The 27,877-nt window shown below is 36.8% G+C and overlaps 1 protein-coding gene across 1 annotated transcript; it reads left to right on the forward strand.

The window, feature by feature from the left end:
• Nucleotides 1–1,082: 1,082 nt before the first annotated feature.
• On the forward strand, nucleotides 1,083–27,725 carry LOC106062971 (ATP-dependent translocase ABCB1-like). Its single transcript, XM_056029844.1, has 28 exons — nucleotides 1,083–1,095; nucleotides 1,373–1,554; nucleotides 3,003–3,229; nucleotides 3,607–3,719; nucleotides 5,718–5,889; nucleotides 6,027–6,198; nucleotides 6,740–6,864; nucleotides 7,409–7,580; nucleotides 8,591–8,704; nucleotides 9,800–9,910; nucleotides 10,286–10,411; nucleotides 10,960–11,163; nucleotides 11,913–12,083; nucleotides 12,243–12,404; nucleotides 13,779–13,788; nucleotides 14,275–14,387; nucleotides 15,142–15,312; nucleotides 15,780–15,884; nucleotides 16,101–16,178; nucleotides 16,506–16,589; nucleotides 16,904–17,034; nucleotides 17,281–17,374; nucleotides 18,250–18,491; nucleotides 22,258–22,420; nucleotides 23,441–23,632; nucleotides 24,230–24,436; nucleotides 25,440–25,586; nucleotides 27,493–27,725. Exons 1-28 carry the CDS (start codon nucleotides 1,083–1,085, stop codon nucleotides 27,694–27,696), a joined length of 4,005 nt encoding a protein of 1,334 aa, XP_055885819.1. The 3' UTR covers nucleotides 27,697–27,725.
• Nucleotides 27,726–27,877: the final 152 nt, after the last annotated feature.

The following is a 27,877-nucleotide window of genomic DNA, read 5'->3' on the forward strand; positions in this document are numbered from 1 at the left end:
GGAACTTGTGCATGTCATCTCAGCAGCTAAAGATTTTACCACACGGTCACGTCAGTGCCCAACTGCTCACTGAACTGCTCAATGCCTTCTAACAAAGAACTAGTGCAAACGGTTTACAAGTAGATTTTGTTGCCAGTTGTCAGCATAGGTACCGATTACATTTACTCTGTTCAACATACTTAAGGGACAATGGTTAGTTTTAACAACCAAGTTTTCAACCTCATTTTTAACCATGATCATAACTAGGATTCGAAAACGAGGCCTTTTGGCTTTGCAGTCACTCTTTTAACCATTCAGTCAACGCATCTTTCAATTAAAACCATTAACTCATCTATCTCTGAGAAGTGAGTAAACACAAACATATAAATGTGAGATTAGAGATGAGTATAGCGCATATCAAATTTCTAGTTTAAAATTAGCAGCAGCTGGGTGTAACGAACTAACTGTAGATCGAGGACATTTTTAGTATGCTGTAGACACGATAATTTGGTCAGAATGTAGACGTGTGCCCAGGCCTTAAAACTTTTCAATCGATCTATTTAACTTCATACAGAAGCCTGGTTTTAGTTAAAAGTTTCATGTTGTCATCAAAGTAGCACTCTGGTGAGTGACAAGAATCGATTTATTCGAACAAGATTTAAGTCTTGAGAATGACCTTTTCTGAAGGTAGGCCTTATTTCATTTCTTTGAGTTTTTGAACATGCGAAAATAATACCGTGAAATGGGAATAAAAGATTAAATGAATGAATATATATGATCTGCTGCACCTTCCGTCGGCTTGTTTCTACCAGTTTGTGCATAGACATTTTCAAATTTCTTTTGGTTTCTGAGAAATGAATAAAAAAAAGTGCAAAACTCTTTGCAAAAGATCAAGATGTCGGAAATGAAAACGAAACGATGTGGTGAATGAGACGTTAACTTTGTAATTAATCTAATCAGGAGACAAAGAAACGTAGCCTAAATACATTAATCCTTCCAATTTCTATAATTAAAAAAAGTTTTTCATCGATTACAAAATGGGGAGTGGGAAGCACTTAATGCGAAATATTTGCATTTTCAGAAAGATTTTTCACATTGTATACATGCCAAGAGCAGGTAAACAAAACACTATGAAATAGAGCTCCGGACTACCAGGTAACAACCAAGCACAATAAAAGAGTCAGATTTCCTCCATTATCCATTTGATGATCCTAGAAAATATTATATTCCAGATCCCCGTTGAAAACTTTGTGTGTGTGAAAATAGCGTTGGCCCTCTACTATGTAAAAATTTAACTGGATAATACGAACATTTAAAAAAATTGCTTTAGTCTTAAATAATGTATTTAAAATTCAACATTTGTAAAAAAAATATATTCTGTAATTTTTCTTAGAACAAACTTTTAATGGAACTTCTCATGGGAAAACAAACAGCACTCCCCCTAATGTCTCCGAAAGTGGAACAACCAATAACACAGTCCATCTTTTGTCAGAAAGCTCTTCAAAAAGATACGATGGTGTCACCACTACAGAAGCAGAGAAACAGAAGACGGAAAAAGTGGGCTTTTTACAACTGGTATACATAACAGTTTCCAACTTCTCGGCCTTACAATATCAATAGTTGTTTTCTTTTTTTTTAAAAGGCCTATTAATATTTTTAGTATGCTTTATATTCATATAGAAATTTTTGGTGTCACTAGCACTAGCCTAGATGCGACTGAACTAGTCTAAATGTAGTCTAGTTACTTATCTTATATCTTATACTTAATATCTAAATGCCCGACTAGGTAAATATTAAAGAAAACATTTTAGCATTGTTTGTGTGTGTGTGTGTGTGTTTAAAGTTTAGGATACGTAATTATCTCTGTAGATATGTCAGCGTTTGATTCAATTATTTTTTATCCTTTATCTTCACCTATACCTTAGTCGAACCTTTGGGGCAGCACACATAATCTGTAGACCGACTTTCTCCTTTCCTCTCTGACTTGTGCCTTGGATAGAATCTCTTCTAAGGACAGGCCCTTTCATTCTTTGACGTTGTCTTCCCATCGCTTTCTCTGCCTCTTCTGCTTTTTTCTTATAAGGAAACCAAAATACACTCATTTGTAAAGTTTAAACAAAATTAGTGTAGAATGAGAAACTTAAGGAGACCTTTTGACCAACAAAATTGATTTCTGACGGGACAGTGACGAGAGTCAAAAGGGTCTCAGAATTTGTATACTGATGTATCGCACCAAGCTGGTTCTCAGCCTAGCATCACTATTTTTGTAAGGTAGGGGTCGTCAACACGTGACACGCGGGCCAGATGTGACCCACCGAGTTTCTCCGTGTTAATATGAATCGTCACATTAGGGGCATTGCAAAGATGTTCCTTGGGAGTTTCCTGAAACCGAGAGGTCTGCGAATAAAATCTGTGAATTTGTACACCTTTACTCATTCTCCGAAAAATTGTAATAGCTTTCATCCGTAGACAGTGCTGCTAATAGGCTTCATTCTTTTAGGGCCTACACTCTTTGCGATTAAAAAAGTAACAAAAAGGCCTTACGTCTTATAAGGATATAGTGTTCACTGTATGCACGTGTACAGCCATCGCTACATTATCAAACTTAGCATAATGATTTTGAGGACAGGTAGACCTAGAATTGTATGTCCATCATATAATACACAATTTATGGGCCGAATGGTATAGAAATGTCCGGGCCGATTTTTGACACCCAGTCTGTCCCTGATATTAACAGTGATACGTTCGTTACAGAGACCGTTTGTAGTAACATGCTAGATATAGGTCATGGTATCTAAGTATGTGTATTATCCTACTATCCTACTTGAGTTTCTTAAATTATTTGGACCAACAAGTCGGGCACGCTGCCGACCACTGACTTGGAATATCCTCCAAGCCGACCAAGTCGTTAAATTTCTTTCTAGATGGTCTTCTGTTTTATTAATTTAGGTAAAAAAAAAGGTCATTTAATTTTAATGGACCTAAATGATTTTGCGATTTAAAAAAATCAATCAATCAAACAGTATCGATTTGCGGACAAGTGGGATTATCTTCTGATAGCGGGCGGACTTCTTGGTGCTTTGGGCAACGGAGCGTCCTGGCCAGTCCTTATCGTGCTGTTTGCAGACACCGTGCAAGAGTTTGTCAACCAGGGAAAGTTTGAGGAGCTGCTGGACAAGATTCCTGACCACCTCTGGTATGTGCTCAACACGACACGGAGTGACGCCCGACTGGACATTGAGATCTTTGGGTAAATTTGTGTTGTTGTTTCATAAGGCATTAATCTACGTGTATATAGACGTTTCGATGATTTGGGAAGCATGCTGAAGACTTTTTATTTTTAGTAACAGTATCATTTAGATTGTTACATTTAATTTTTTGTTTGTTTTGCCTTTTTAGTCTTAGCTTTTTATTATCTTTTCGTTGTTTTATTCAGCTGATATTTCTATTACATTTTAATATTTTATTTCATATTAAAACCAGTCTATTTAGGGGAGAGGGGGTGCATGCTGGTAGTCTACTGTCATGTAGTGCACTTGTTTAAAAGTGCCAACACAAAATGGATGGAGGGTGTTTTTGATGGTCGGGCTTGGGAGGGAGGAACTTTAACGTTCTCTACATCTCCAGGCCGCTCTGTCGTCTGATTACAAATGTTTCCGACGTGTCAGTTGACTGCAGTTTCCTAGAAGATGCCGACAACGTCTTTGATAAAATGGAGGATCAGGCCATCATTTTTACAGGTCAGTGGTTATAAGGAATGAACCAAAACAAACATTTGTTCTTTCATTACACACATTGTACGTTGTCATGAGTTTGGCAACAATTACATCTCTGAACTTTAAAACGTTCAACAAATATTATTCTGCGACCATGTATTATTTATCAGTAGATATCAACTTTCTTTTTTTATCAATCGATAAGTAAGGCCTACATACTAAAATTGCGTTTTTCTGGTCTTCCAAGAAGCCCCTAAGAACAATTGAATCACGTCTAAACGCAATGCAGAAAAAAATCTTCACATAATGAGATGCTAAATAAAATTGTGTTACGGTTTATGAAATTTAATTCCCAGAGTCAACACACATTTTGTCTTATATGTTTTTCAAGGGAAGTGTGGGCCCTTATTATTCGTGAACTATGGGGCTCAACAAAAATATTTAGGTGATAATTGTCTATGATTAAGACTTTAAGAGTGGGTTCAAAGAATCTAATGAGATATCTAAATATCAACAGTGGGAGGTGTGATGAATCTAATGAGATATCTAGATATCAACAGTGGGAGGTGTGATGAATCTAATGAGATATCTAAATATCAACAGTGGGAGGTGTGATGAATCTAATGAGATATCTAGATATCAACAGTGGGAGGTGTGATGAATCTAATGAGATATCTAAATATCAACAGTGGGAGGTGTGATGAATCTAATGAGATATCTAGATATCAACAGTGGGAGGTGTGATGAATCTAATGAGATATCTAAATATCAACAGTGGGAGGTGTGATGAATCTAATGAGATATCTAGATATCAACAGTGGGAGGTGTGATGAATCTAATCAGATATCTAAATATCAACAGTGGGAAGTGTGATGAATCTAATGAGATATCTAGATATCAACAGTGGGAGGTGTGATGAATCTAATGAGATCTCTAAATATCAACAGTGGGAGGTGTGATGAATCTAATGAGATATCTAAATATCAACAGTGGGAGGTGTGATGAATCTAATGAGATATCTAAATATCAACAGTGGGAGGTGTGATGAATCTAATGAGATATCTAAATATCAACAGTGGGAGGTGTGATGAATCTAATGAGATATCTAGATATCAACAGTGGGAGGTGTGATGAATCTAATGAGATATCTAGATATCAACAGTGGGAGGTGTGATGAATCTAATGAGATATCTAAATATCAACAGTGGGAGGTGTGATGAATCTAATGAGATATCTAAATATCAACAGTGGGAGGTGTGATGAATCTAATGAGATATCTAGATATCAACAGTGGGAGGTGTGATGAATCTAATGAGATATCTAAATATCAACAGTGGGAGGTGTGATGAATCTAATGAGATATCTAGATATCAACAGTGGGAGGTGTGATGAATCTAATGAGATATCTAAATATCAACAGTGGTAGGTGTGATGAATCTAATGAGATATATAAATATCAACAGTGGGAGGTGTGATGAATCTAATGAGATATCTAGATATCAACAGTGGGAAGTGTGATGAATCTAATGAGATATCTAGATATCAACAGTGGGAGGTGTGATGAATCTAATGAGATCTCTAAATATCAACAGTGGGAGGTGTGATGAATCTAATGAGATATCTAAATATCAACAGTGGGAGGTGTGATGAATCTAATGAGATATCTAGATATCAACAGTGGGAGGTGTGATGAATCTAATGAGATATCTAAATATCAACAGTGGGAGGTGTGATGAATCTAATGAGATATCTAAATATCAACAGTGGGAGGTGTGATGAATCTAATGAGATATCTAAATATCAACAGTGGGAGGTGTGATGAATCTAATGAGATATCTAAATATCAACAGTGGGAGGTGTGATGAATCTAATGAGATATCTAAATATCAACAGTGGGAGGTGTGATGAATCTAATGAGATATCTAAATATCAACAGTGGGAGGTGTGATGAATCTAATGAGATATCTAAATATCAACAGTGGGAGGTGTGATGAATCTAATGAGATATCTAAATATCAACAGTGGGAGGTGTGATACTGATCGCCTGCTCCTTCTCTCAAATCTATTTCTTCATTGTGGCATCAGAGAGACAAGTGATGAAGATACGGTTGGCATTCTACCACAATGTCCTGAGGCAAGAGATGGCTTGGTTTGACAAACACAGTCCCGGGGATTTAGCGGTCAAACTGACTGAGTAAGTCGCCATCACTTTTTTTTTTTAAATTACAAAACTTATATCAACTCACTCTTTTTGTCTGGTAAAAAGTTTGTACAGGTAATTTTTCCCACACTCAATCTTGGATCAAGTTTTTTTTTAATGTTGTTATCCAGCGATATCTCCAAGATCCATGACGCCATTGGGGATAAGGCAGCGACCTCTATCCAATACCTGACCGTGGGTATCGCTGGGCTAGTTGTTTGCTACATTAATGGATGGGAACTTACCCTCGTTCTCCAAGTTGGGGCGCCGCTTTTGTGCATTGCCTTCGCCACCATGGGCTATGTAAGTACATCACTGTCATGTATCTTAACTTATTTGTTGTTTTCTTACGATATTTTTGTTGCACCATCAGCGATATCATCATCACCATCACCATCATCATTTTCAACATTTGACCCTCAAGTTGCATTGTGGCTAAAACAAAAAGCTATAATGATGTGTGCAACACAAGTTCTCTACTAATACTGTTCTACCACCTTCTCTTTATTTCTTCGCATCCACTTCAACTGAATATTTATCTCTGCCTCTACTACCACATACTCGTTATCACTTGGAATATTCTGCACCTGCCAATGGCTCTTTATTTCTTTGCCGCTCTACCACTGGCTCTTTATCTCTTTGATTTCTCTCTCACTGACTCCATCACCTTCGTATTTTCCACGGACTCTTTAGGACTCTTTATCTCTTTGCACTTTATTCCTCCGCCTGTTTATATCTTTGCCTACTTTGCAGACATTTTCTTTCTGTTTCTTTTTTCGTACACTTCTTCTTTCCACGCTCAAAATTCATTCGTTTGTTGAACATTTTGTTTTTTTGTTTTCAGATAATCGCCACTATGACTGCCAAAGAGAGGAAAGCTTATGCAATAGCTGGTAAAATTGCCGAAGAAGTTTTCTCTTCAATACGAACTGTGCAAGCCTTTCATGGTCAGGAGAAGGAAACCAAAAGGTCATAAAAACACACGTTTCTGATGAATAGCCAATGACAAAGTTCTTCTAATTATCCTTTGTACTAAAAAAAAAGTGAATTCGCTCAAGACCTAATTGTCGAGTCAAATTAAAAATAGAAAAATGCTGTCTATCTTCTAGACGCAAAGACACTTTTGTCTGTCGTCCAACTCTTGACCCCCCCCCCCATTCCCGCTTTTTTTCGAACCCTTTTCTGTAAATAATAGGAATGCCGTCCCTGTTACATCTGAACTTGAAAATATTTTCTTTCTGCGCTTATATGTGAGTTGACTGTTCCACGACTAGTGGTTTGCAGACAACTGGTTCAACCTTCAGACATGGGTGAAGAGCTCCTGGTTCATCCCTGGCCTCTACGGTGCAGATTCCCTACTGGACTTCATCGAAGGTTCAACGGCGATTCGTTCCCGACGCTTAGTTTACAAATAGTACATTGCTAACACTATAACCTAGAAACATGTTGATGTTCTATGGAAGTAAGTAGAAATAAATGCTCATCTATATTACAAATACACTCTATACTCCAGGTACGTTGATAATTTGTTTGAGGTCCAAAAGTTTGGGATTAAAAAGAGCCTCATTGGAGGCGTCGCTCAAGGAGTCTCTTGGTGCATCATCTTCTGCGACTACGCCATCGGTTTTTGGTACGGTGGGCGGCTTGTCAGACACGGCGACTACACTGTCAAGGAAATGATGACGGTACTTTAAAAAAAAAATTAAGCTAGAATATGTTAGGATAAGAAAAAAAAAGGTCTAAAATATGACTGTGTCGGACCACCGTGTGGCTGGGTGGCATCAAACGCCAGCTACCTAACAACGTGGCTCCAGATATAAATATATATATTCCTATGAAGATAAGGTGGGCCAATAGGCTTAATTTGTTTTGTGAGTTTTTTTTAAAACTTTAATTTTCTTTATTTGGTAGTAGAATAAAATTAGAATTAATGACCTTAGGATAGGACTAATAGATAGGACAACAACAAAAAAACAACGCTATGAGAGCTTCTGAAAGTGCAGCAAACAAAACTTTTTGAATTGAATTATTTAATACGGTTCTCTTGTATCAGTGATACATTAAATGTAACATCGCCTCCAGTTTATCAAGAACAGATTTCGAAGGTGATTTTAATATAGATAACCTGCAAGATATTCAAACACAAGATATTATTTTCTAAGCCTTTTCTATACAACTATTTATAATTCTAAGAGTGGTTTTATTTTTTTTTTTTGCATATCGAAAGAGCGAAAATCGAAAGGCTGCATTGAGGAGTCAATGGACTGAAGAGTACAGCTAACTATTATCTTATCTTATATAATACAGACGTTACTTCAAAAAAGAAGATGATTACGTCCTACGCGTCATGCATTATTGTAATAGTATTAAATACAGAAATGTGTACAAAATTAAAATTTACACTGGTTACAGTTACACACGACAGGTCAATAAAACGACGTCGGGAGAATAAACCCAAGATTATGCAGATGTCCAAGAACTTGTCGCATTACATTAAAAAGACAGAGCGTTTCAGATTGATTACCCAATAAATACCCAGTAAATTAAAAATTATGTTCAAATATTCACTCATCTTTTAATCCCGGATGTTCGTTTTCCTATGCGTTGTTGCGTTATATAGGTATATCTGTTTAAATGAACACCACCACTCATTGACTAATACCTAACATTACTGTTCGTTGTATTTGGTTCTCAGATATTTTTTGGTGTTTTTCTGGCGTCGGCAGCTCTTGGATTGGCGGCACCAGGCTTAGTGGCGATCAATGTAGGTCGAGGTGCCGCTAGTGGAGTTTTCGAGATCATAGACAAGGTAAGGTAGGAGCAGTGCACTACACTCACAAAATGTCGAAAATAAATATTACAAATATTAATTCTAATACTAAAATGTTCTTTCTATGTCAGACTCTGTACTCACTGTCGGTACCAATTCTTTTTAGACTGTAATGCGACATACAGTACAGTGCTGTATGGCACTTATAAAAGTTACTGAATATTTAAGCTTTTTAAAAGTAAAAGTAAGTAAAGTTCTCCTTTCAGACCTTGCTATGTATAGGGCAGATGATGTAAAGGTCATATGTTTTATGCCCCAGGTTAACATGGGTGTCATGTGGCCAGCACAAGGACCAACCGCCTTTACTTTTCCCCAACTAATGTCAGGTACCCGTAATATCTGGGTGGACTCAGAGGCGCCTAAGGATCCCGAATTTAAAAATACCAGTCTTCACCAGGATTCGAACCCGGGACCGCTCAGTTTATAAAGGTTATTAAGGGAATGATGGGGGTGCAGTGGCTAAGTGGTTAAGCACTTGGCTTCTTGGGGTCTTGGATTTGAGTCTCAGTGGCATCTTGAATTTCGTTATTTCGTGAGTCTTCGTGGTGAAAGTAAACGCGGTGTGACCGCTGTACTTGTCACACCCTGTTCGTTAAGCATCGGTGACGTGATATGCGCTCTAGACTGTCGTTTCGATGTCAGAACTTGGGGCAGTAAATAGCCAACAACGTTTTAGCAATCGGTGCCATCGTCAGGATGTTCAAAAATCTCTCACGAGCTGGTGCCAAGTATTTCCAAGGTCATATCTCTTGGGATGACCATCGGCATTAGACCAATGAGACACTGCTGTCTTCTTAAAGTCTGCTAGTATATCACGTGACTCAGGGTCAACTGTACCCTTTTGGAAAGAGGCTGTTGAACTGAATGACTGAGTTCACTTTATGTTCACGCTTTGAGTACTTTGATACCACCTGGTATACTGAAGAAGCCCCAATTCGGTCTACCATTTCAAAAGTTAACGACGTCACACAACAATTTTTTTATGAATACTTTTTAGTTGCTTGTTGAACTGTTTTAATGACGATGATTGCATAATAAATAATTGACCATTCCAATTTTAATTCTGTTTTTCAGAAGTCCACCATTGACAGCTCGTCCACAGATGGAGTTCAGCCCGAAACATTGACCGGGCGCATACAGTTTAAAAATGTTCATTTCAACTATCCAAGTCGGCCAAATGTTAAGGTAAAAACAATGCTTTCAATATATTTGCACTATATATATTTTTATATTATTATTTATTATATATACATTAGCATATTCACACATATAAGTGTGGCCTACAATGATAGAAATTGTACATTGTGTTAACTTTGCCTTTTTAGGAACTGCCAATATAGCGGCATATGAATTAACATATCATTTGTACTAAGCAATTTGCATTCATCTTCTTAGTTTCTCTTGTTCATTGTTCTGTCGTGGAAATATAATGACCCGCTTTGACCTATATCTATTAGTAATAGAATCTGTCTATTTTTTGTCTGCATCTAAACAGTAATGCCTTTGCTGTTTTTAACAGCAATGAAAGAAATTTCAAACAATTTTTTAAATATATTTTAGATTTTGAGCGGCCTTGACCTAACAGTAAACCCAGGACAAACAGTGGCGCTGGTGGGTGCTAGTGGCTGTGGCAAAAGTACGGTGATTCAACTTTTAATGAGATTCTACGAACCAACAATGGGCAAGGTAACATTCATTTGTCGGGAGAAATTTTAATACTCTCTCTCTCTCTCTCTCTTTCCTATTACATCTTTGCTTTTTTGGTTTAAACATGATCCCTCCATGGTGATAGAAGGAATGCATTCACCATTTTTTACATCACAAAACGAATGGATTAATTTTTGCTCTCTTAAATAATTTACACTCCATACTACCTAAGGCACGAAGCCCCCTGTCCCCCCCCCCCACCCAAAAAAAAAGAGGCGTTAAACCTCCACCCCCACTTCCCAAATGGAAATTTATCAATTGAATGCTGCTGGGCCGTATGGTATGGGCTCAGGACTGTCGTCTCGATGGTCCTGGGTTTGAACCTTACCCGCCACCATCCTGCGGGTAGCATGGGCTAGTCTGTAATAATAGTCCTTAGTCATTTTTTCCTTTGCTTTACCAGAAACAATTATATTAAGAACCAATTCACAATTAGCACAGATCTGCTTCAGCTCACCTGTGTCTTCAACTGAACTCCACCATATTAGGCAACGACCTGTATCTAATGTCTCTCTATCAAAAAACAGGTCTGCCTGGACGGGGTCGACCTGAGAGATATCAACATTAAATGGCTCCGTAAAAACATCGGTCTAGTGGGCCAGGAGCCTGTCCTCTTCGGGAAATCTATTCTGGAGAACATCCGATACGGTCGGGATGGGGCCACCATGGAGGAAGTGGCCAAAGCCTGCAAAGATGCCAATGCGTATGACTTCATCATGAAGATGCCAGAGGTGATATTCATTTTGTTGTAGTCTGTATCAACATTTCATTTTGAAAGTATTATACGTTTTTTTTACAAACTAAACTGTATCCGTAAGGGCCTTAAAGACACTGACCACCTTCAATATACTATATTATTATTTGTATTTTTATGTTGTCGGTAGACTGAATGGTAAAGCGCTTGGCTTCTAAACCGGGGATCCTGGGTTCGAATTCTGATGAAGACTGGACTTTTTTATTTATTTCGGGATCTTTAGGACATTAGTTGGGAAAAAGTAAACACTTTTTAAAAGTGAACATTAGTAAAGTTAATCTAGTGAACTATAACATTCAGATCATTATTCTAAATAACAAGTTTTACAAAAAGTCGATGTGTGAATGTCACTTTGGTATTGTAGGTTCTAAGGTACTAACTGAAATACATCCTTTTTACCAAACAAATCCAGGAGGCGCGGTGGCTGAGTGGTAAAGCGCTTGGCTTCCGAATCCTGTTGATGACTGGAATTTTTAATTTCGGAATCTTTAAGGCGCCTCTGAGTCCACTCAGCTCTAATGGATACTTGATATTAGCTGGGGAAAAGTTGGCGGTTGGTAGTTGTGCTGGCCACATGACAACCTCGATAACCATGGGCCACAGAAATAGATGACCTTTACATCACCTACCCTGTAGACCACATGGTCTGAAAGGGGAACTTAATATTTGAGTAGACTATATGATCAGAATTGTTTTTATCTCTCCCCATTTGTTTTTGTTGAACAGCAATTCGAGACTCACGTTGGGGAAAGAGGCGCTCAGCTGAGCGGTGGTCAAAAGCAGAGAATAGCCATTGCTAGAGCACTTATCAAGAAACCAAGAATTTTATTGCTGGACGAGGCCACGTCAGCGCTGGACAATACAAGCGAGGCTATTGTACAGGACGCTTTAGACAGAGTAAAGATCAATGCTCAGTATAAACCAATAGCTTTATTAAATTTTAGTTATGTACTCTCTATGTCTATGTTCTGTCATATCGAGAAAGTTCTAGAATGAACTCTTTGTACAGTACTTGTACTTCAATATTTAACTTCAGAAAAATGATTTTTTTTTAAGGCCAGCAAAGGGAGGACAACCATCATCATTGCTCATCGCCTTTCCACCATCAAGAACGCTGACATAATAATTGTTCTTGACAAAGGAAGTGTGGCAGAGAAAGGCACTCACGATGAACTGATGTCAAAACGGGGCCTCTACTATAATCTAGTATCCAGTCAGGTGAATACATGCTAAGATATCTCTTAAACTTAGTCCAAAGATTTCTGTATGTTCATTGCCTGCACAATGATTTTCTTTTACAGCTTCCATCCACATAAGAACGCAAAAATCTATAATATATCCAACTGTTACTAATTTTATAGAGTACTAGGCTTTGGAACCCCAGCCTTGAAGCATGAAAGGCGTTAAAAAAATCATTTTTGCCTCTGTATTGCATTGTTTCAAAACTTCGTTATTTCGTGGTTTTCCCCTTACTCTGTCTATTTCTGTGTTTGTTACTGTAGCATCTATAATCATACCCATTTCTAATTTTGTATTGTAGTGTGAATTCACTTCTGACTTTCTATAGTGTCCGTCAAAATCCACTTCCTTCTGTGCCACAAACCGCCTATTGATCTGTTGCCTGGGGTGGTTATACAGGCGTGTCTGTATTTTTGTTTCAGTGCTGTCCAGTATATTACAAACCCCAGTACAGTTTCTTGCAATGATCTTCTCTAGCTTGATGTACTTTGCTCTCATAGCACGCTTACTCTTCTAAAGAAAAGAACAACACAACCTTGTCATCAAGAGTTCAGCTAAACATCTATAGGCCTATACTGTGTACAAAGTACATCGATAAGATCAATCCATCAACGGGAAACAGAGAATAGTCAAACATCGCATACAAAAACATTTCTCAAATACAAAATGTCTTCTCCGTAACTAAAAATAATCTGTATAGATTCTTATATCCCCATCCTCTCCCCATGATCTTACATCCCTCGTGCTTACCTATGGTCAGTTTCTCAATACCTGCGCTACAGTCAGGCTAACACAATTTAGCCACCTCTAGAATTCACAATCTGACTTGTGACAGTTTGGCTTTTCTTTCTAAAACTGGGGTATCTATGCCCAAGTATCAATTGTTATGAGACTTTATTCTGCTATGTAATTCTGTATGAAAAAGAGGCATTAAAACAGTGAACATTGATACTGACCATTGGGAAGACATAGCCTTAGACCGCACTACTTGGAGAGAGACCGTTACCAATAAAGCTATGGACAGTGAGAAAACATGGGCCTCAGCTCTGGAAGAAAAGCGTGCCATACGAAAAATGGCCGGCTCCTCTACCACCAAAGCTAAGGTCACCTTAACCTGCGATATATGTGGATGGGAGTGTCTCTCCAAAATAGGGCTCAACAGTCACATGAAAAGTTCAAGATGAACCTTATTATTATTCAACTTTGGCATGCTTTTTTTCCACATATTGTATGCGCTATTTAAAATTAGAGTTCTTTAAACAATTCATACATTTTTATAACTAATTTAATGTTCTCTGAAGAGTTCAGTAATAAACTGTAATGATAACATTTTTGTTCCTTTGCTGCTTGAAGCTTAAACAACGTAAGTATTAACCTATATCTTAGAACAAACTTTTATTATGTTGTTTTTAATCATTTCAAAATATATTTTCGTAACCATATTGATTAGTATGAAAAAAAAACCCAACAAATTTCATATTTACGTTGTCAAAGTAATTGTTTAGTTTTATTTTAAAAGCAATTATAGAACAGGTTGCCTGAATCAGCCAGGAAAATTAAGGGATGAGTAAAGCTAAAATACTTAACATGAACTTAGCGTCCATACGATAAAATGTATATGGGCAGTACAAAAGTTCGATAAAGGAAAAAAAAATGCCCATGCTAACTCGAGTTGTCTATCATATATTTTACCAAGTTCTGGAGCGTCGCTTCTACATTTTTCTAAGGCATAAGCTTAGTTAGATGCTATTTACTATACCAATCCACGAAACTTTATTATTTCTTGAATATTATTTTATAACTCTAAACAAACAAACACAATACAACAAACTGATATTTTTTTTTGCAGATAAAATTGACAACATCAGCGGACATGAAGTCCATGAAGGGCAACATACAGTACTCGATACCAGAAGCAAGCCAACTGAAGATTCTACGGAAGAAAACGTACTGTTAATGGAGGTAAATCATTTGTTTGATATCACATCTATACAAGATCCTATACTTTGTCTCCGTCAGCACATCAAACGATTACGTGGAACCTAGTCAATGGATGCTATCATTCCGTACCCATCCGTTATAAACTTAAATATGAAGTGCTTGATTCCTTTATAAACAGTTCTCATAAACCAAGACTTGTAACTAAATATTTTTTAAAGCATGTTCTGGCATCTTTAACATTAACAATGAATGCTCTTGGCATGGTACTTTTGGGTAAGGACTAATAACTGTTTGAAATCCTCAAAGAAATTGATTCTTTCTCCGGGTGGGGGGGGGGGGGGGGTTCGCGTTCTTTTGAATCAATCGTATTCTCATCAATCTATGACGTTTTGTTTTCTCACATGGAAAGTTTTCTAACTACTCCCTTTGTGTGTTTCCTTTTCAAAGTAACCCCTTGATTGTGTATTTACATTCGAAAGTCTTGTCATTACAACCAGGTCATGTCTTTACAACCAAGTCATGTCTTTACAACCAGGTCATGTCTTTACAACCAGTTTCTCTTCAACACTTTGGAGGGAACACAATAAGTTGTCTGCGCTAAGCATTTTTATGATTATGAAAATTAACATTTTCATTAAATAGAAACTATCACCCATGAAAATATCTACTAACGAATTAATGAAAGGGAAAAGAATCAAACTTCCATAAAAAATCAATCAGTCACTCAGATAATAACTATTCAACACCATCTACATCTTCATCTCTCTCAATGAAGAGTTTGGTGTCCAGCGAGCTTGAACCAACGGCCACTACTGTCCAAACTGTGACAAGACTTCTGAAGATGAACGCCAAGGAGTGGCACTTCATTACTCTGGGATGTATAGCCAGTTTCTTTTGTGGGGCCATCCAGCCGGCGTGGTCAGTTGTCCTGGGAGATGCTCTTGATGTAAGTACTAACAGATGGAAGTTACAGTTCACTTATTCATGAAATTATAATGGGTATAGGGTATTCGAAAATAAGAGACGGAAAGAGAAAGCACTAGAGAGAGTGAGAGATAGAGAGAGAGAGAGAGAGAGAGTGAAAGTGAGACAGAAAGAGAAAAACATACCAAAAGAGAGAGATCAAACATTTCCACATACCAAATGCACATAATTACTTTAAATGTAATCATGCAAGCTAAATTGCCCTACATTGGCACATAACAGGATCCATTTTTTCCCAGTTTGAATTTAAGCTAATAAAAAAAAAACCATTTCAAAGGGCAGATGTTTGGGCATGGCTCAGTGGCTAGGGCTTTGACTTTGATGAACTAAGCTTCAGCCTCTTTTTTTATCCGAACAAATTAGATTTTTTTATACTTTAAAAAAAAACAACAATTAGAATTTTTTAGTTGTTATCGACTTTCTTTTCAGTCATTTTCTTATGAAGACAAAGAAAGACAGAAAGATGTGATGGAGGATACATCTAACTACGCCTATTGCATGGCGGCGGCCAACTTGGTTTCCTATTTTCTGCAGGTGACATTACAGATAAACATGTTTACTAAGAAACAACAAAATCACAATATTTTATTCAGTTTAAAATGTGTATATTAAGTTAATTAAATCTCAGAATATAAACCATGAGCATGTAAAATAATACAATATTAACAAGATACTTGTATTATAACCAATAAGACTGCAATACAAGCTTAATGATCGTATTTCTTAATGACCTCAAATTTATCACAACAGGACTATATGTTTGGAATATCTGGTGAAGCCCTGACTCTCAGAATGAGGCAGATGTTGTTTAAGGCAATACTCCGTCAGGTATTTGTAATCAGCGGTTGATTTACGATTCCTAAACTTAAGGCCGTGGCTGCAATATATTGAGAGAAACTAAAGACACAACTTTCTTGAAAAAAACAACAACTATAAGATATGTGTTCCTATGTGCTCTTTTAGCCAAAACTTTCTTAACTGCTATTAAACTATTAACGTTTGCTCAAAATAAATTCACTTTGTAATTGTAAATATTTAAATATTGTAAATCTTCTGGTTATATTATATACGGCCATAGTTGATAAACACTAGACGAGTCTAACACTGTATTTCTAAGATAAATTGACTTAACGAAACATTTTTGATTTTCCCCAGAAAATAAGCTGGTTTGATGACCACAGACACGAGACAGGGATATTGAGCACCCAGCTGGCAGTAGAGACATCAGTAGTACAGGGGGTAAGTAGAAGTATTTACAGAATTAGCTTACACTTGTTCTTCCAGACAACATAATGAAGACACTCTTGTACTAATCAGTTAATTTCAACACCGTCCAGATTTTGCAATTTGAAACTTCGCGACGTAAAGGTAATAAAATATCAAATTATGATAAAAAGAGACACGTTTTAATGCGTGAAACTGATTGTTTCAATATTCAGATGTTAAACATAGTCTTATATTGGGCTCATTAATACATCACGTAAACATTTGAACTATTAGGCTTAATGTTTAAATAATGTTTCAGGGATACATTTATCTACTGTCTCTTCCAGGCTGTGAAAGTTCTAGTCGGCTGTCTTCTGTTGAGTATCGGTAACTTGGGAACAAGTTTGGTGCTGTCATTTATCTATGGCTGGCAGTTGTCACTGGCCCTGCTGGGATTTATGCCATTTTTGGTTTTATCGTAAGTGTCTCGGGAGGTTTTTCAAATGGCGGGAAACAGAAACCAATCCAGTGTTGTATTCTGCAGATATTGCCACCTGCTTGCCAAAAAACAACAACACGCTAGATCATTACAGAAACAAACTAAAATTAGTTCCCGATCAAAAGTAAACATTTCCATTTTGTTGTTAGACACACATTGAATGTTCTATGTGGGTCACTCCAGAGAGACAATACCAAAGCAAATATCATTGTTGTATTATAACAGCTACTTCTTCAATGTCCACAGCGGTCTGATGTCAGTTCAATTCCTCGGAGGGGCCGCCAATGATAACAAAGAAACTATGGAAGAAATGAGCAAGGTGCGTCTTTCTTTGTTGCTAAAATGTTTTTTGCAATTCTCTTAAAAAGAAAATAAAGGACCATATCCACTCTTAGATTTCTTTTTAGCACTATAGACCATATTCAATCTTAGCTTACTTTGTAACATAATTGACCATATTCAATCTTAGCTTACTTTTTAACATAATTGACCATCTTCAATCTTAGATTTCTTTTTCTATATTTTACAAATTCTTAATGTTGTTTCAAAAGGAAAGTTTCTTGTTATGATATATATGTAAAGTAATTGCACTTAAACACATCGTGAGCACATCGCTACCAACGTAACACCTGGACCAGTAGGCCACATACATTCCTATGTATTCAGTACAGTGCACCCTATGTACATTCAGGGAAAAGTTTAGGCAGAAACAGGCGTTTAAAACAATCCAATGCTAAAGTTAAATGTTTGTCCTATCAAAGGGCACGACATGTTCTGAATAGACAAACACAACAAATACGATACTATGGCTTAATGTTGTGAATTTCTCAATGTAGTTTATAGGTCAGTGTTGGTGCTTGCTCTCTGTTGTTGGCTGCTATCTTTTAATAAATGGCCCACTGTGGAGGATGCCGCTTTACTGTTGATGACACTTGTACATAAAGGGAGATAATGATAATAAAATTGCTAAGTTTTATTTTGCTGTATTCAATCGCTTCTTTTCATTTTCACTAGTGTGATGTAGATCTATGTGGAAAAGGAGTTTGAATGTTCTTTCTATAGTTTTAACTACAACTACAAGGCCAAACAGAAAGGTCTTTTAAAGAATGATGTAAGCTTGCTCGTAAGGAATGAATTCAAACTGTGTGTTGACAAAGAATACATGGAAGCATATAATGAATGACCTTGTTGCAGAATGCCATGGCCAGCATTGACAACATACGCACAGTAGCTGCCTTAACCAGAGAAGCCACTTTCTTCAACAACTTCAGGGACACTATGATGCGGCCTTTTCGTAAGAACATGCTGAGGTCAACAGCAGCTGCGGCAGCCTATGGTGTTTCCAACGGCATGTACTATATATCCTTTGCTGTCTCTTTCTACTACGGCTCCAGGCTGCTTCGAGACGAAGATATGGGCTTTGATGATATCATCAAGTAGGTAGAATCTTTTTAGAAGTAGGTAGAATCTTTTCAGAAGTAGGTAGAATCTTTTTAGAACATATATTCTATCAGAATAGTCTGCTAGATCGTGGGGGGTGTATTATAGGTGACGATGTTAACCCAAAAAGAAAAGAGAAAGTGAAGAGAAGAGAGAGAGAGAGAAGAGTTGTGAGTAGAGAAGAGAATAGAAAAAGAAAAGAGAGACAAGAGGATAGAAAGAAGAATGAAGAGAAAAAAAGTGAGAACAGAAATAGAAGATAAAGAAGAGAGTAGAGAGAGGAGGGAAGAGAGGTAAGTGAGAGATAAAAAGAGAAGATAGAGGGAAGAGTAGAAAAGAGGTAAAAGAAGTGAGAGAGAAGAGAAGATATGAAAAAGAGAGAGAGAGAGAGAGAGAGAGAGAGAGAAGTATGACATACTTATAGTTGGTCAGATAAGCGTTACACTACAAATAAATCTAATTGGTCTATTTGCTTTAGCTGTTGAAATATGACTTTGTTTATTTCAATATATTTTACAAAACTTCTTTAAAACATCTAGGAAATCAAATCGCCGAACTCGATATTACACAATTTAAAAATAATGCTAATCGTAATAATCCATAACATTTTGCCATTTTCACTTTTTGAAATTGTGTACATTAAATTACCTAGAAGTACCATGGTGGGTAATAATTTTATATGTATCGCTATTAGGGGTGCACCGGATAGTCCCTCCGGCTCCGGCTTCTGCCGAATATCCGGCATTTTTTACTATCCGGTGCTATTCGGCTCCGGTCGGATATCACTACCGGATAGTAAACCGGATAGTAAAAAATACACCTATTTAATATGCATAAAGTGGACCTCGTTCCATTACTGTCTGTTATAGAATGTATTAATGCTTATATGAAAACAAAATAATGTGCTTAAAAATAGAGCCATTATGAATATGCACCAAACTTCGTTTATTATAAAGACAAGGCATGTTAATAACTTAATATAAATAGAGATGAAACTTTACATCATAAATGCGCTTTACATACAGAGCAGCAATGGCTGGCACTTTTTTCAATTTGTCTTGACCTTTGAGTAAGTTAGTTAACATGTTAAAATTCTACATTCCTTGACTACGTCATGCTAACCAGACGTCTGTCTAGCTGTGCGGGTAATCTCCAGAGGTAGAGATGAACAACTCCCACCCCTTTAGTCCATCACATTGAGTTTTTTTTATAGGCGGGTGACCACGAGTTAAATACGATGGACGTAAGTTTAATGTCAGCGTATTGACACTCTCTAGTGGTCACACCTTTCGAGGGAACTGAGTTTGTTTACTTAGTAGTTAATCTTTATTGGGGGGGGGGCTGGACTACAAGAGCCACACCTCTAAGGTAACCAGGTATATTTCTAGATGAACATCTCCCTCCCCCTTTTATTTGTTTAGCCCATCACATTGAGTTCATTGATTGACAGGTGAACCCAAGTCAGATACAATGGACGTAAGCACTCTCTAGAGGTCACACGAGGGAACTAGGTTTGATATTGGGGGGTGGACTAGACTTTACATTATAAATTCGTATTACATACGTAGCAGCAATGTATGGCACACTTTAAAAGCTTGTCTTGACCTTTGAGTGGTCTAGTAACCATGTAATATTTCGAACTACTTCAAGCTGATTGTCTAGATGTGCGGGTATATCTCCAGAGGTAGAGATGAGCAACCCCCACCTCCTTTTGTTTGTTTAGTCCATAACATTGAGTTCACAGATAGGCAGCTGACCACATTAAGCCAGATGTCAGCGTGTTGACACTTTCTAGAGGTCACATCTTATGAGGGAACTGAGTTTGTTTACTTGGAGAAGAATTTTTATTAGGGGCGGGACTACAAGCCAAATCTCTATAAGGTTAATCTGGTATGAGTTTGTTTATTATGAGATAGGTTGTCAATCAAGGGTCTGGACCACAAGCCACACCATTTATACTATTGGCCGGGACAATAAGTTTGTTTACTTTAAGTCTCAATTAGGAGGCTGGACTACAAGCCAAACAGACACTGACCAGGGTTATCTTTAAAGGGAGGGCTAAAGAGACTCATCACCCCCAACTTCTTATTTGTTTAATCCATGACAATGTATTGCTAGACATTGACCATTCTTAAGCCAGAATGGATTAACGCAGATTGTTGAGAAATATTGACACTGTCTAGAGGTGACTAGATGATGAGACTAAGTTTGTTTACTTGGAGAGAAATGTCATTTAGGGCGCTGAACACACGTTCGTTGCACAATAAAATAAAACAAATATGTGCATGTGTGCGTGTATGTATTTTTTCCCCTTGTATTAAAACTTTTAGAAAGAAAACTATTATCATTGTTTTAATCTATTGACTTAATATATAAAGGAAAACCTTACAGTAACATTTAACATCGCAGAAAATAAATTGATCTAAAGCACCACAATTAGATCTAGCAAACAAAGAAAAAATATGCTGGAATGTTAAGAAACACTTGACCTCTGTAACTAAGGTACAGATATAATTTATCTATATGCTTGACTGACCATGTCAATGTGTTATCTTTTTTCGCCTCCACACTAAACACTGTTGCATATGCCCAAGAACAAAACGCGTGATGGTCAACACCATCATCTATACACACTACACTAGGACTACATGTGTAGGCTCACTAAGTCTATCTGACCAGATTGTTACTATCAGTCGAACACAGAGTCTATTTATGTTGTTGTTTTTTTGGTACGGAGGGTGTGAATGAGTTTTTTTTCTTCTATAGTTGATTTTCGTGATTTTCTTCGATCTATATAACAGTAGATCTAAACATAGATACCAATAATAGGCCTACAGACTACAATTAAATCTATGCTTCGCAACATTTAAGGCTCAGGCTATGAGTAGGTATAATAGATGTTCCTGCTGTTAATAAAATATCGTTTGCCGCAAATGGATTAATAAATATATGACCTACTACGCTTCAGATTCCAACTATTAACTAACAGCTATCAGTATTAATCCCTTGATGCCAGAACCAGAAGCAGTCTTTGGACTTAAAATTACAAGTCTGATGACCAGTTGTTGGTCAGAAATTCTTGAACACATACATCCAACCACCATACAAGCCAGATGAGAGATTTACATTAGTAACTAGTTAAATATATACTAACATATTTTACATTGACCCTCCAACACACAGCCTTTATGGTTGGTGGCCTCGTACATGCTACACAGATTAATTTTTGTTTATAAATACTGTTAAGCTTGAATAAATCAATCAGTAACAGAGTTTAAAACAATAAGGTATATAAAAGGGAAAAAAATAATACCAACAAATATAGGTATGTTATTTAACAGTTTCGTAAAATGCTCAGCAATACAAGCTATTTACAAGACACTTAGGTATTCGGCTCCGGCTCCGACCCCGGCCGAATATCAAATTTTACTATCCGGTCATATCCGGCTCCGGCCGGATATCAAAAAGTACTATCCGGTGCACCCCTAATCGCTATAAAAACCAACTTAAGTCTTTAGCATTCCAAAAATCCTAACTTTCTAAATGTGAATTTGTCAACATCTCTGTCATTTTGTGCTCTTCTCTAAATGTCATTTTGTGCTATTCTTTAAATGTCATTTTGTGCTCTTCTCTAAATGTCATTTTGTGCTCTTCTCTAAATGTCATTTTGTGCTCTTCTCTAAATGTCACTTTGTGCTATTCTTTAAATGTCATTTTGTGCTCTTCTCTAAATGTCACTCTGTGCTCTTGAAATGATTGCAGAGTGTTTGGTTGTATGGTGTTGAGTTCCATGACTTTTGGAAGGACTGTAGCTATGGCTCCAGCTCTAAATGACGCCATCAAGGCAGCCAGGAGGATATTTGCTCTGCACGACTACGTACCGGACATTGACCCTTACTCCCAGGATGGACTTAAACTTGCTGAGGTCAGTCCTTGAAACGTAACTCCATCCATTCTATCTGCTGTTTTTATTTTTAAAGCTCAATTACACAATTTAAGATTGTTTGAAATTGTGTGGAAGAAATAGTTTCTACCGTATTGAATGTAACAAATGTTTTTTTTTTTTAAATTTCTTTTTAAAATTGCTACCACTAACAAGCCAGCCATTAGTTTTGTTCCAAGATTGAGAAATTAAAGATTGTTTGAAATTTTGTGGAAGAAATAGTTTTCTACCGAATTGAATGTAACAAATGGTTTTTTTTAAATATCTTTTTAAAATTGCTACCACTAACAAGCCAGCCATTAGTTTTGTTCCAAGATTGAGAAATGGGAATAACGATTATATTTATAACTCGAACATAAAAAAAAAGGGTGATGGTGGAGTTCAACTCCTTAAAGAAGGATTCAAATTTTTAAAACTCTTTTGATTTAAAGTAAGTTGATTGTTATCACAAAAGCAAAAGTACGAAATGAGTACTGTAAGGATTATCTTATCAATTACAATATCTCATATTCTGTTTGACTGCCCAAGACTTGCTGACCTCCGTCTCGAAAGGTCTGGGAAACCAAATATTCTCGACCTGTATGGCGACATTTATGCACTACGCAAAACAGCAGAGTTTCTATCCAGGGGCTTTTGCAAGAGAGTATTTGAACCTCTCAAGCCCTCACTCCAATGGAGTTTGATGATAATGATGATGATCAATTCCAGACATTACTTCATGACGTGACTTTAAGAATTAAAAACTCCTTTTACCTCTTACAGGACATACTTTTAGAGTACATCTGCTGGAACTTATGTCTAACCATTTAGTACATTTGTTCTCAAACTTTTTTTTTGTACACCCTTGGAAGTCCTCGTAGAACCCTGTGGGTCTATATAGACCACTTTGGGAATCACTGGTGTAGTCGAAGTACAACAACGAATAGATGTTGAAAGATATACTTCATGTTTTTATAGCTCGTCACTTTTTCCAACTTTTCTTTCACGTATCTACAGGGAGAGTTCAAGAGTTCAGTTCGGTTCTCAAAGACATCTTTCCATTACCCCATGCGGCCGGATGCTAAGATACTCAACGGCCTTGACCTTACCGTGGAGCAAGGTCAGACGGTGGCCCTCGTTGGCGAAAGCGGCTGCGGCAAGAGTACCACCGTCCAGCTCATTGAGCGATTCTATGACCCAGAGCGCGGCAGTCTGGTATGTACAGAACAACAAATCTTCTTTGTCTTTAGTTTCTTGATCGTCTATATTACAACTTTATATCGATCTTTCTGTATTACATCGTGTAGGTATTAAATTGACTGCAGGAATAATTGCACCGCTGGAGGGCCCAGATGTATACAGATGAAATTATGCAATGCTAAATAAAAACGTTTAACACTCAATGTTATAAAATGTATGGAAAGATTTAAAACAAACACCTTGTAACTATATATCCTGTAGTCATGTTATGTACCACCAAGTGCCCATTTCAGATCTTGCGATCTATGGGGCTAGCTGATGTAAGGCTCGTTTCTTTGGTCGATGGTTAATATGTGGCCATCACAGCAACCAAAAACCTTTACTTCGCTGACGTAAGTCCCATTAGAGTTGGGTGGACTCAGGGATGTCCTAAAATTCCAAAATTAAATTCCAGTCTTCACCGGGGTTTGAAATTGAGACAACTCATTCAGAAGTAAGCGCTTTATCACTCCACCACCTCGCTCACTACTACCAAGCTACTATAATTATTATCCACTCCCCTTTTCTAAAGAAACAGATTGAAATAAATCTTTTTTTCTTCTGCCGGCTCAGTTTCTGGACAAGTACGACATCAAGGATCTCAATGTCCAGTGGCTAAGGTCACAAATTGGTCTTGTCTCCCAAGAGCCCACTTTATTTGACATGAGTGTGGCGGAGAACATTGCCTACGGAGACAACAGCAAGACAGTCAGCATGGAGGAAATCATCACCGCAGCCCGCAAAGCCAACGTTCACAGCTTCATTACGTCACTTCCTGATGTAAGTAACAGGAAGAAGGTGTTGCCTGTGAGTTGATAGATTAATGTTAAGTGAAGTCTATCACGTGATTAGGCAGTCCCAGTTGTGACCAACACATTTTTCCACATCTAACGCAGTCAAAGCTAGTGTTTTGCACCTAAGAGGGACTTGCTGCTTGATGAGCATACATTAATTTTTTCACATTTTTATTATCCTGGAATAAGTCTGTAAACCCTATGCGACGTACATATTTTGGGGTACTTTTATTGTCGATATTCAATAAGGCCCATAAATATATATTCTAGCACTTGTTTAAGTTTACAAAATTAAGACATTTAAGTCTTTGCCAACGATAGCAATAAATATGCATACATACATAAAACCTACGTTTATTATATAATTTTTTAATACATTAAAACTATTTACTTCATTTTTACATTAAGCCTGTTGACGTTATTATCTAATAAAATTTATTGATGTCATTATACATCTTAGATGCTAATGTCATACTAAATTAAACACATTGACGTCATTATACTTTAAGCCTCTTGGCAACATCATACATTAAATCTGTTGAGGTCATTATACATTGAATCTGTTGAGGTCATTTTACATTAAATCTGTTGAGGTCATTATACATTGAATCTGTTGAGGTCATTTTACATTAAATCTGTTGAGGTCATTATACATTAAATCTGTTGGCGTCATTATATATTAAACCTGTTGAGGTCATCATACATTGAATCTGTTGAGGTTATTATGCATTATATCTGTTGAGGTAATTATATATTACATCTGTTGAGGTCATTATACTTAAAACCTGTTGACAACATCATACATTAATTCTGTTGAGGTCATTTTGCATTAAATCTGTTGAGGTCATTATGCATTAAACTTCGAATCACAAGAATAAGTGTTCTGTATGTTTCAGTCTTCTATAAGTATCTTTATAATCATTATCGTTGTATAAATACATGGCTTTATCTCTTTCCTTCGGAACTCAATGGATTGGCGCTGTCTCCAGGGCTACAACACCATTGTTGGGAACAAAGGGACGCAACTCAGTGGCGGTCAGAAACAGAGGATAGCCATTGCTAGGGCGATGGTCAGAAACCCTAAAATATTATTACTTGATGAGGCCACGTCTGCGCTGGATGCGGAAAGTGAGAAGGTATTGCAGAGTTGAATGCTAGACCTTGAGAAATCATTGTCTTACAACAGAAAGAGAAAAACTAAATGAATACACAGACCAAAAAAATATTACAAATACGGAATGTAAATATGAGGCATTGGTAGCTTTGGTAACAGGTAGTAGCACCGCACCTTCTTTGAGTGAGAGAGGGAGAAAAGTGAAGAGAGAGAAAGAGGGGTGGTCAGAGAAAGGGGATAAGTTTGAGAAAGAGAGAAGGGGACAGAGGGACAAATTGAGAGAAAGTGAATGAGAGATGGATAAAGCTTGATAGACACCAAGCGGAAAGAGAAATTTGAAGAGACTGAGTGGCAAGAGAGAGAGAGAGAGAGAAGAGAGATAAAAGAGAGAGGAGGAGAGATAAAAGAGAGAAAGAGGAGGAGAGAGATAAAAGAGAGAGAGAGAGAGAAGAAAAAGGGAAAGGGATTTCTATCAATAAAATATACAATCTCTATGTCTCCCTCGTTCTCCTTATTTCACTGTCCTTGACTGTAATTCAATGCAACCTTAATTTCCCTTCCTTCCTCAATAGTCTTTGGCATGAACTAAATCTATCAATCATTATAGTTTCATTGAATGCGACCTTGTTATTCTATATTATAAAGTAGAATGTGTGGAGTATGTATGTATGTATGTATGTATGTTACTTATAGACATCAAAACCGCTTGACCAATCTTGATAAAACTAGGCAGGAATGTTCCTTGGGTACCAACTTAGACCTTAGTGAATGTATTGTAGCCCTAAAACAAATGTAAGACCCTCAAAAAAAATAAAGTTGTCCGACTCTATTACAGCTATAGTATTTTATGGATCTAGGCCATGTCTACAATGTTGACATAAGAAAAGATAGAAAGGATTTAGACCTAGATCTAATTTTAAGAAATACACTTTGCGCAGATAGTTTTTTACTTTGACACGTGAAAATACAAAAGAAGATTCATTGATTTCATTATATAATAAAATTAACCTTCAATTTTGTGTTTCAAAAGCATTTTTTACATAAATTAGTTCCTGATATCTGTGACTACAGATTTCCTGACGAACATTCTTTCATTAGACAATACCGTAATGAATCGCGTACTAAATATTAATTCGTTTAATTGTTTACTTTATAATCCCATCCCTAGATCTAAAACTCTAATTCAACTCTAAGATGATAAAACTTCTCTTCGCACAGATAGTTTTATACTTCAACGTATAAACATATTAATTAAAGTCCATTCATTTCATATTTTGATCAAATAAACATTCAAATTTGGTTTTCTAAATCTACATTCGTCTACGAAAGCTGCGAAGCCGAGTTGAGATAGGCCTAGATCTATATTCATTCATGAATCGCGTACTAAAAATTATTTCGTTTAATTGTTCACTTTATAATCCAATTTATTTAACAAAGCTATCGCTCTTTTCGTTTTTAATAGATAAGAATGTATCGACTTCGGGTAAACCATTTTCGCAAAACTAATTTTATTTTCGTAGCGAAAGAGAAATAACGTGAAAGGATCATTAGCTACGTTTAACATACATCTAAATCCAATCCACTAGATTATTCAAAAGCAAATGTTTTAATTTTAAAAAAAATGGATTTTCCCCTATTAGCTATTTTGATTTGATAGCTTCATTCACACTATTTTTACATTGACACATTCGCTTTACTTATTACATTATTATTTCGTTTAATTGTTTACAAAACACTCTCAGTGACTATATCGACAGTAATGCGCAAATAAAGACCCGCGGGTCGCGGGTAACATATGTCTAGTATGATATATAATAGAACATTTTATCTAAAACAAAAATAGAATTTAAAACATAACTTCAGAGAAAGCACAACGTTACATTTATAGTTTGTCTTATTTATCGCCTCTAAATTTCTATTCCCTTCAGATAGTCCAGGAGGCGCTAGATAAAGCCAGGGCAGGAAGAACATGTATTACAATAGCCCATCGGCTCAGTACGGTCAAGGACGCTGACAAGATCGCAGTCTTCAAGGGTGGAGTGGTCTCCGAGCTGGGAAGTCACGCCCAACTCATGGCAACACACGGCGCTTATTACGACTTGGTGCAAGCCCAGAGTAGGAAACAAAGCTGAAATGTGCTTATGAAGTTTTTACGTCAACAAAAAGAAAATAAGTTATATTGCAATTTTTTTTTGTCCAGTCTGTGATTCTTATTGAAAATTATGCATGTATAATAAAAACAAGAATGAAACAACAAAAAAAGGTTTTATCGGTTGAGTTGTACTAGCTGTCTGGAGTTTTAAATCAACGGTC

The sequence above is a fragment of the Biomphalaria glabrata genome, chromosome 1 (assembly GCF_947242115.1).
Source record: "Biomphalaria glabrata chromosome 1, xgBioGlab47.1, whole genome shotgun sequence".
Taxonomy (NCBI): Eukaryota; Metazoa; Mollusca; class Gastropoda; family Planorbidae; genus Biomphalaria; species Biomphalaria glabrata.

Excerpts from the sequence above, each read along its gene's own strand:
- LOC106062971 (XM_056029844.1), top strand. Across the intron at positions 1,555-3,002 it reads AAGTGGGCTTTTTACAACTG|TATCGATTTGCGGACAAGTG; the intron begins GTATACATAACA and ends TCAATCAAACAG. Across the intron at positions 24,437-25,439 it reads TCATTACGTCACTTCCTGAT|GGCTACAACACCATTGTTGG; the intron begins GTAAGTAACAGG and ends CGCTGTCTCCAG.